This window comes from Halichoerus grypus, chromosome 4 (assembly GCF_964656455.1).
Source record: "Halichoerus grypus chromosome 4, mHalGry1.hap1.1, whole genome shotgun sequence".
In the NCBI taxonomy this organism is placed as follows: Eukaryota; Metazoa; Chordata; class Mammalia; order Carnivora; family Phocidae; genus Halichoerus; species Halichoerus grypus.
In genome coordinates, this window is record NC_135715.1 from 143,234,845 (window position 1) to 143,244,875 (window position 10,031).

General features: G+C 43.9%; 1 protein-coding gene across 1 annotated transcript in view; it reads right to left on the reverse strand.

Annotated features, from left to right (window-relative positions):
• The window catches only part of CERKL (CERK like autophagy regulator), a 108,812-nt gene extending 107,212 nt beyond the window's left edge, over positions 1–1,600 (reverse strand). Inside the window, exon 1 of the mRNA XM_036107916.2 lies at positions 1,320–1,600. Coding sequence (XP_035963809.2) covers positions 1,320–1,557 — 238 coding nt within the window. The 5' untranslated portion in view covers positions 1,558–1,600. The remainder of the gene's footprint in view (positions 1–1,319) is intronic.
• Between the last annotated feature and the right edge of the window lie 8,431 nt (positions 1,601–10,031).

Genomic DNA, 10,031 nt, shown 5'->3' on the forward strand with positions numbered 1-10,031 from the left:
AAACAAACACCAAAAAAAAATCCAACCTTTATAGTTTTTAAATTCTACTTCCAGGAACACTAAGTAAGCATACTTTTCCTCCATCACCACTCAATTTAAAACATTTCCTTTCTCATGTCATTATTTGCCTTTTTTGTGTATGGGCACTGCAACACCAATCTGTATGATCTCTCATTGAGCAATGTCTCATTTTAATTCTGTAGTGTTTCACCTTCATTGTAGGTAAAGTTGGCTCTTGTATGCTAAACTCTATATAACTTCTATATCCTCCCAAATTCAAACAGACTTAAAAACTTAACAGAATTCTACATCCATATCCCTAGCTTTTAACTCTGAGCTTCAATAAGATAGTCTACCTTGGCTTTCAAAACACCTGAAAACACTTTAAGTATAAGAGAGCAAGGATGGCCTATGCAGGAAAGGCAGAATTCACACTCAACCAGGGCAGAGTCCCTGACTAGTCAGCTGCATTTTGTTAGCTTTTTGCGCAAGAAACTTTAAAACAGTAACAGGTTTCTATAGTACTAGTACAGGGTGGCTGGTTTTCCAACCCAGGAAGACAATTTTAAGTTGGTATTTGGCTAGGAGAGACAGTGTCACATCCCAAGGTTTTCGAGAAATCATCTCTAGACTAAGACTTGAAAATAGTTCTATTGTAAATATGGCACTGTAACATTTCTAAATAACTCAAGTCAATAAAAGGTGAAAGCAAGTAAGCAGCATGAGGAGGATTTTAAAGTTAACATTAAAGATCAACAGTTTCTAGACTAAGCCTGTAGAAGTCTTGATTGTAGACAATGGCAAGGAATGTGAGGGATGGAGAAGTCCAGAGAGAGCCCAAGGCAGGAGGGGGCGGGGGGGGAGGGGGTTGAAATTTCAGAAGTCACCAAAATGAGAGGCGGATTCAGAACCCACGTGTTGGTGTACTCTGTAAAATGCTTATACTTTCAGCGTACCGGCAGAAGTTGATGGGTTGAAACTCCAATTTGGAGGGAAGGAGAGGACCTTCCCGCAGTCTAGAATAAACACCGCCTCTCTGGGGCTCAGTTCTTTTTTTCTGTGTCGCAAAACAGAAGCTCAGTGTGACTTTAGTCCAGGGAACGCACCCGGAGGCGGGAAGCCAGGCAAGAGGCAGCAGGTAGCGCGAGGCCCCTGGGGGTAGATAAGGTTCTCCCCAATTGGGAAGGAGGGGGCGGGGGCGTCGGGACGCTGGGAGACGAGGAGCTTGAGGGGAGCGCAGGGAAGCGCCGGGGCGGAAAGTGGAGGGAGGAGGAGAGGGTGGGGGCGCAGCTGCAGGTGAAGGGGCCGGGACCACTCACCCGCAGGGCGCTCGGGTTGGATGGGCCACCACCTCAGGGCTCGCTCGCCCAGCACCACGTCGCAGCTGCTCCTCCCGATCTTGAAGATGCCCCGAAGCAGAATCTGCCCGGCCGCCGCCTCCGGCTGTAGCTGGGACGCCCACAGCGCCGAGGGCCCATCGGCCGCCGCCGGGGGCGCTTCTTCCTCCGGGCCGCCCTCCAGGGCGCTCACCCGGCCCCCGCGCCACCCCCGGGGCATGGCGGAGACGCTAGCTGAGCCGGAGCCAGGGGTCTGGGGAGGCCTTTGAGAAGGAGGTGGAGGCCGCAGCAGCCACTGCTCGAGCTGCGTCCGGCGTTGCCACAGCAACCGCGCGCAGGGCAGAGACCCGGGAGGGAGGCGGGGCGGGCAGGCGGGGCCGCCCGGACCCAGTCCTGCGCCTTGGCCTGCCGGCGGCAGGTCTCTGCCACTCACTGCCCAAAAACCCCGGTCCGGGAAGAGGAAAAGGTGGCTTCCTCCGCCAAACCCTACTATTCAGGAGGATTTCGTGTACTGCGCTACCCACAGTTCGATAAACCAGCGCTTCTCAAACTTTTACTTACCCCCTGCGCATCTCGTTAAAATGCAGATTCTTACTGAAGCGATCTGGGATGGGGCCCAGAATACTGTATTTCTAAGAAGCTCCGGGGTGATGGCGACGCCCACGGCCTGGTCTGCAGAACACACTTGAGGTTGCAAGGACCTCTGTTTCTTCCCCTCCTTCCCAGTGGGCTCTCCTGGAAGGCAGAGGTCACGCTCTATAACCGCGCTGGCACGCCCTCGATTGTTAGCTGATTTGATGCACCTGGTATAAAGAGCGCATTTCCCAAAAGCCCTGAGGGGAAGCCGAAGTTAAGTCTCAGGTTTGCACTGACAAATTCTCACCTGACAGGGTTAAAAGAAGGTGCCTTATCATGATGAGCACTAATGTGTAGAATTGTTGAATCACTATATTGTACACCTGAAACGAATATGACAGTGTACCTGAACTACACTGGCATGAAAAAAAGACTTAATAAAAAGGTGCCTTCGGGCTGGCAGTATTGAGGGTCCTACTTTCCCCAAGATCTCTCCTGCGCAATCTTGTCTTTGCCCGGATCTGGCACTCCCTGGAGGGAGATTATAAGCAGCAGGCCTTGTTCTCTTGAAGGCTACGGCTGTAATGTAGTGTTACCTGGAAATGGAGAGGGCCCTGAGGGGTTCATCCATCACTTTCTCTGAGAGTGGAGAGTCATGAAATTAGCTGATGGTTAATTTGGAAAGCACAGAGAGTCGGGAGGCCAGTGGTTCTCAATCATGGCTGCACATTAGAGTTACCTGGGGAGTTTTAAAAAATCCAGCTGCCCAGGCTGCACTTGAAGACAATTACATTGGAATCTCTGGGGATGGGACCCAGCCTTCAGGAGTTTTTAAAGCTCCCCAGATGATTCCAGTGCTCAGCTAGGCCTGGGAATCGCTGCTCTAAGCAGTGGATTAACAGGGAGCTGACGAACTGTGACAATGAAACGGAGAAACTGAGCTCTCTGGAAGAGGAGCGTAGTGGGAGGTAAATCAGCAGCCTTTTTATGAGGTCAAAATAATGTATTGAGAAAAAGGGGCGAGGGAATGAAAGAGCAAATTAAATTCGTAGAGTTGTGAATTCTCGTTCCAGGGTGCTCGTGCTCTCACCAGTGACTTCAGGCACTTCTCATTCCTCTGCTTGTCCTGGTCACGCTGCAAAGCCAGACAGGAGAGCTAATGGTAGCAGGAGTGTCTCAAGGTTCTCGGCTCAAGCTTGGATTTCAGACAACCCGGGAGGGAGACTGGAGGCCTAGCCAAATCCCTTTCAGACATGAAGCGCCTGTGTGTTAGTTAAGCTGGAACTCTTACTGTTTAATGCTCTGAAAACAAATACCCGAGCTTCCAACAAAGCAGGGAAGAGCCTGTGTTTGATCGGATCGCCCAGAGCTGTTTCTTGAAGAAGTGCAGCGGCTGGTAACCCCCACGCAGGCTTCAGGGGGTTCAGCCCAGCGGTCATTAGTGCTGAGGCCAGGGCCCTCCCAGAGCGAGTTGCCCAGGTGCCTCTAGATTCAGCGTCTTGTATTCACAGCTGTCGGACCATCAGCACAGAGCTCACTGGCATTTTAAAAGCTCACTGAAAGCCAGGGCAAATAGGCCAAGGCCATGGCTCCTTCTTAGGACCTTTGCAAGTGCCAAGTTGCCATTTTCCAAGCTTCAGCAGGCCAGACGGTCAAAAACATTGGCTTTGCGTCTCTTGAGGATGAAAGTAATGGCTGTACTCCATTCCCTGCTCTTGGCGAGCTGTCCTCTCCCAGGGCTCTAAAGGTTGCAGTGCCCAGGGGCTCTGTCCTCAGCATCTAGCTACACGAGCATCAGCGCCATGGCTTTTCGTACCATTCAGGGCTCCTTGAGTGATGTCACCAGGCCCAACCACTCCCCTGAACTTTAGGCTCTCTGGCCAGCTGCCTACCTGACATCACCACTCGGCCATCCACTTACCATCTGAAACATAACGTAGCTAAAACCAAACTCATGAATTTCCATCATAAACCTGTTCCTCCCAGAATGTTCCAAATCTCAGCAATAGTGTCATCAAAATCCTTGATGTCATTCCGTCTTGGACTCACATCCAGTCCACTGGCAAATCCTGTCAACTGCATCTGCAAAAGAGACTCCTTTCAGCCTCTTCTCTTCCCAGTCTGCACCTCTACACCCCTCATTGGACCGCTTCAATAGCCTCCCACCCGTTTCTGTGCTTTCCCCTTTGCCTCTCCTGCCTCCTCCAGCCCAGAGTCTGTTTTCCACCTGGCAATCACACTGCTCCTTTTAAAAGTAACAAGATCATATCCCTCCCTACTCACAACCTTCCCATGATCTCCCATCACTCTTGGAACAAACTCAACATGCTTGGCAAGTTCCCAAGGCCCTACATAATCTGGGCTCGGGCTACCTCTCCAAGGTCACCTTCTAACACCTTTCCCTTTGCTCGCTCACACAAGCCTCCTGACTAGTCCTCAAACAGACTGAGACTAGCCCCTTCTCAGAGCATTTGCCTTGCTGTTCCCTCTCTGGAATGTTTTCCCAGACAGCCAACCAGATGGCTCCCTCCTTCATCTCAATCACTTTGCTGCTTAAAGATCTTCATCTCATTGCTGCCATCCCCCATTATTCACCTTCCTGTAACCATGGGTATTATTTTTTTTTTTATTGCTGCTGCAACCAATTGCCCTAAACTCAGTGGCTTAAAACAACATGATGTATTATCTGACATTCCTAAAGGTCAGAAACCCAAACTCTGTTTCACTGGACTAATATGAAATCATCAATAGGCCTGCATCCCTCTTGGAGTCTCCAGGGAAGAATTCATTTCCTTGCCTTTTCCAGCCTCTACAGGTTGCCTATATTTCTTGGTTCATGCCCCCTTCCATCTTCAAAGCCAGCACCATCGCATCTTCTCTCTGCTTCCATCCTTCCATCTCATGTCTCTGACTTTGCCCTTCTTCCCTCCCTGTTGTAAGGACCCTTGCGATTACATTGGACCCATCTGGATAATCATTAACTGTGTCTGCAAAGTCCCTTTTGCTATGTAAGGTAACACATTAACGGGTTCTGGGAATTAGGACATAGACATCTTCAGGCCACCATTGATCTCTCTACCATCCCCTGCTTTATTTTTCTTTACATCCCTTATTATTACCTCTTACTCTATGTTCACTTCTATGTTTATTGTCTAGATTCCCCATTGAATGAGTTAATGTACTTAGTAAGAGTGCTGGAATATAAGAAACACTCAATAAATGTTCAGTGTTGGGACACCTGGGTGGCTCAGTTGGTTAAGCGTCCGCCTTCGGCTCAGGTCATGATCCCAGGGTCCTGGGATCAAGTCCCACATCGGGCTCCCTGCTTCTTGGGAGCCTGCTTCTCCCTCTGCCTGCTGCTCTGCCTGCTTATGTGTGAGCTCTCTCTCGTTCTTTCTGACAAATAAATAAATAAATCTTTAAAAAAAAAGTTAAGTGTTATTATTATTATTATTAGAATAAAAGCTCCTTGATGTCAGAGAATTTATCTTGTTCTCCACTGAAGTCTCGGTAACTGGCACGGTGCCTAGCACATAATATGTGCTCCTGAAATATCTATAACAATAATGCTAAAGCACCTCAATAGAGTTTTCCCCTAGTTCCTGAGACTCAGTTGTCCCATAAGTGATGCATATATATGATACACTAATGCATGAAAATTGCTCTCTGAAAATTTGTAGGTAGCTTCCTGAACATTGCTTTCCCTGCTCTGGCTGGAGCTTGGGTATTTGTTTTCAGAGCACAAAACAGTAAGAGTCCTAACTTAACAGGCACATAGTTGCTTTATGTTTGGAAGGCATTTGGCTAGGTCTGGAAACAGTCTGCGTCCCTGGTTTTTGTTTGTTTGTTTGCTCTGTTTTGTTTTTAGAAATACACGTCTGAGCAGAAGACCTTGAAAAACTCTCTGCTGTTAACATTGTTTTCAGGATGTCATTAAGTATCTGAGAGGTTTAGGCCTGATGGGACAGTCTCCTGAAGTCAGGGACCCCTTCTCAGTTCCACAGAGGGAGGCAGGTGAAATTACAGCCAACTGAGACATCCTGACCGACTGCAACAAGGGCAGGGGACAAGGAATCCTAATGCCTGAGCTTTGGCCAGTGGATAATTCTCGATCCCGCCCTTTGATCTCCCACTGGCTCTGCTGGCTTCAAAGTCTGGAGTTTGTGTGCGTAAGTGAGTGCCTGTGTTATCAAATTACCATCAACATAGCCTTTTTCAAACTCCAGCTTACTTAAGAGAATATTTTTTACTAAGGACTGCTCGCTGCAGGTAAAATCAAATCCAGACTCCCACCATGACCTATTAGACGCCTTGTGATCTGACTCCTGCCCACCTACTCAAATTCCATCTCCTATCATTATTCCTCCATGCTTTCTATACTTACGTCCAGCCACACTGGCCTTCTTTCCATTCTTCAAATAAACCAAGTTTATTCTTCATTCAGGGCCCCTGCTGTTGTTATTTATTCTGTGTGGAACAATCTTTATTATAGCATGGCTTTGCAGGGTGCCCAGATCAACTTCATGTCACCTGCTCAGAGGTTCTTCCCTGGCCAATCAAAAGTTCACCCCTACTCAATGTTATTTTCCTCATTGCATTCCCACTATCCAAATGTCTGTCATTGACTTATTTGCCTACTTCTTTCTTGTCTGTCTCCCCTTTCCCATCAGTTGGGTACCTCGATGACAACAGTGAGCTCTATCTCTTATGCCTAGAACAGTGCCTTTAGAAGAATAGATGCTCAATAGATGTTTGTTGAATCTATGAAGGAATAAGTTAACCTTTTAAATTGAATTCCTGTATTAAGTTTTGATATCATTGAACATATCTCATGGGTGAGGAAAAAAGAAAAATTTATGCTGTATTTAATTTCTCCTTATCAACATGTATGTTAGGTGAAGTGAGCTTTACTTATGTCCATCTCTCAGTCATTCCTAATGCAAAAAGGGCACCTTATCATGGGGGCTGCCTCCCTCTCACCCTGAGTGGAGATTTTGTCAGAATGTTCTTGCTACTCCGGTTCTTGCTGCCTAAAAGGTAGAGAGCAACGTGTCCCTGCAAAAATTATAGAATCAGATTCAAAGTCCAGGACCTCATAGATGAAGTTTTTAGGATGTGCTCCTCTTATTCTGGGAAACTGTGAACTAAAAATACGAGTCATCTGCCCCCACACATCAACATGCGATGGTGAGACAAGCAGAGAATAACCACAGAAAATGCTCCCATTGGAAAATGGAGGTGGCGGTAGGGGGTGGGGTGGGGTGGGGTACCAGATAGAAAGCACATTGCAGTCACTTGTTTGGAGCAATTCTGAGATGCAAGCAGGCATGTGTTGCTAGCTCCCAAGACTCTGAGAAAGAGAATGTTCCTTATCTCACATCCAGTTCTGCTCCCTAGGAGCAGTTCCTTAATTCATTATTCTCAGCAGCTCTTAGCTCTAGCCTCTTGTTGGTTCTGCCTTTATACCACTTTTCTTTTCAACAGGAAATTGCCCATGATGACAGCTGAGGAGTTTTTCAGCCTTTTTTCTATCCATAAAAAGTTGGAGGCCAAGAGGCTTCTTTTATTTTTGAACTTTTAGTTCAAATGGGTATAACTCCTTTAGAAACTTTGTAAGCTTTCTTTATGTAGTTCACTTATATATATCATATATGATATGTAATATTTGTACATCCCTATATAGATATATATACACACACATATATACATATATGTGTATATATATATAATTGTATTATATCATATTATACAAAAGCCATTCCCACAAATCTCTTTGAGACTGTCCTCACTATACTTTGGAGTCCAAGTCAGGATATTGGGGTATAATGCTTCTATTGTTTTTAGAAGTACTTTTGTAAAATGTGTCTTCCAACTGTACTTTTGATTGGGGCTTGACCCAAAGCCTTGTTTAACTGGTAGCAGCCTACATTTCATCTTTGACTTCTTGCTTTTAGAATATATATATATTTTTTTAGCCAGAGTGTCTGTCCTGGGCCTTCTGTAGTTCCTCTAAATTATGCTTGCTCATCACTCTCTTATAAGACGCTAAAAGAAGACAAATAACACTTTTAATATTCTGCTAAACAAATACAAAAAGAATAGAAAAAGATTAAAAACAAGGTAGCATCCCAGATCTATAAAAACTAAAACTTCTGATTAATTAAATAACTTCAGAAGATGTAATAATCAGTAACCAGTATTTTGAGCAATCAAAAGAGTCCAATAATGAGATGGATAGCCCTATACAACTAAGGTTGGAGCTTTAGCCTTGGGTTTTAAGCTTATAAGGGGAGTACTGGCTCAAGGCCCTAAATAACCTAGGATAGGTAGGTAGAACTTTTAGAGGTCGTGGCACTTAAAATCATTTGGACTATATAATTAAAAAAAAAACTTATGTAGTGTTCCATGTCATAGAATTATGTGTTAAATGAGTGTTTGTGAACCAAGGAAAATGCTATATTTCTTTTTTCAGAGGTCTATTAGTATACATGCTACCCCCGCATATAGAATAAGCATGGCATTTTTCATATGAAGAATAAATGGCAGTTTACATTTCATGCCTTTATAAATTCTAGGATAAGATTTTTAAACAAAATTAGGTTATTAGGCAGGCCCACTCACACTTCACTAAATCTAGATGTCACTTTAATAATTCACATGAATAAAAACCAATAAAACTTTAACATAATTCAGATGCTTATGAAATATCTATTATTTGTCAGCTTGTTCAAATATAAAACCTGGTATTAACTGAAATAAGCTGGTAGTTATATATTGTATCACTAAAGCTTCATGATAATATTTTCCTAAGAATTCAAATGAACTCTCCTATATTTATGCATATCTAGCATACCAATTTATTGTAGACTTTAGCATATGTATTAGCTTCCTAGGACTGCTATACCAGGTTAGCACAAACTGCGTGGCTTTAAAATAACAGAAATGTATTGCTCACAGTTGTAGAGACCAGAAGTCCAAAATTAAAGCATCTGCAGAGTTGGTTCCTTCCTGGGGACTCAGAGGGAAGCTCTGTTTCATGCCACTTTTCTAGCTTCTGGTGATTGCTGGCAATTCTTGCAGATCTTGGTGTATAGACATGTCAGTCCAATCTCTGCCTGTATCTCTATTCTCCCTGTGTGCTCTGTCTGCATGTTCTGTCTTCTAATAAAGACATCAGTCCTCTTCTTTAACGACCATTCTAATCCAATATGACCTCATCTTAATTTACATCTTACATATTAGGATGTGTTATTTGGATACTGTTTCCAAATAAGATCACACTCTGAGGTTCTGGCTGAACATGAATTTTTGGGAATTGGGGGAGAGCACTATTCAACCCAGTACAATATATATATACAATGTATTTTAAGTAAGATAAATGAATTTTTAGTTAATTAGGCAAAAATGAAACCTCGGGAAGCAAAAGATCCCATTATTTAATATTTTTAATGTACTAGTCAAAGCCAAGGAAACATGAAAATACAGTTTCTATAACCAAAAATCTCATGTTGGAATTTAAAGGTATCCAAATAAGCAGCCTTGCCTCTATTAACTAAGAAATTCTTTTAGTAAAGAAATATTTTGGTAAAGAGCCCTACTTAGATTCCAGTTATAATTTGCATGCATTTGTTACTATTGTTTACCGTGTATTTAATCACCAGCTGGAATAAAGCTTATTCAGTATCTAACAAGGACAAGTGAAGTTAGCCCAACTCTCCTTTTTTAGAATGCTATGTTATCCTCTCCAGTCTTGGATGTGAACGGTATTTGGTCACATACCTGCAACCTACCACAGATTATAAATTTATAATGTCCTGCTATGAGTAGACAAGCACTACACTTGTTAGTGACACCAGTGGTAAGGAATTAACAGTCTTTTAAGCATTGTAATACCCTTTCACTGACGTCACCCAAAGTGGGGATGATCTTCTAACTGACATCATTCAGAGAGAACACTAAAGAAATATTATTGGTGTGCTAAGTTTACACAGTGAACATTTTGAAGTAGAAATTATAGGTTAGGTAATTCATCAGCATTTATCTCAACCAATAGCACATACTGTGCATAAATATCATGACTATAAAGAACATTAGTTATCTTTTGGTTTTCAGTGATTT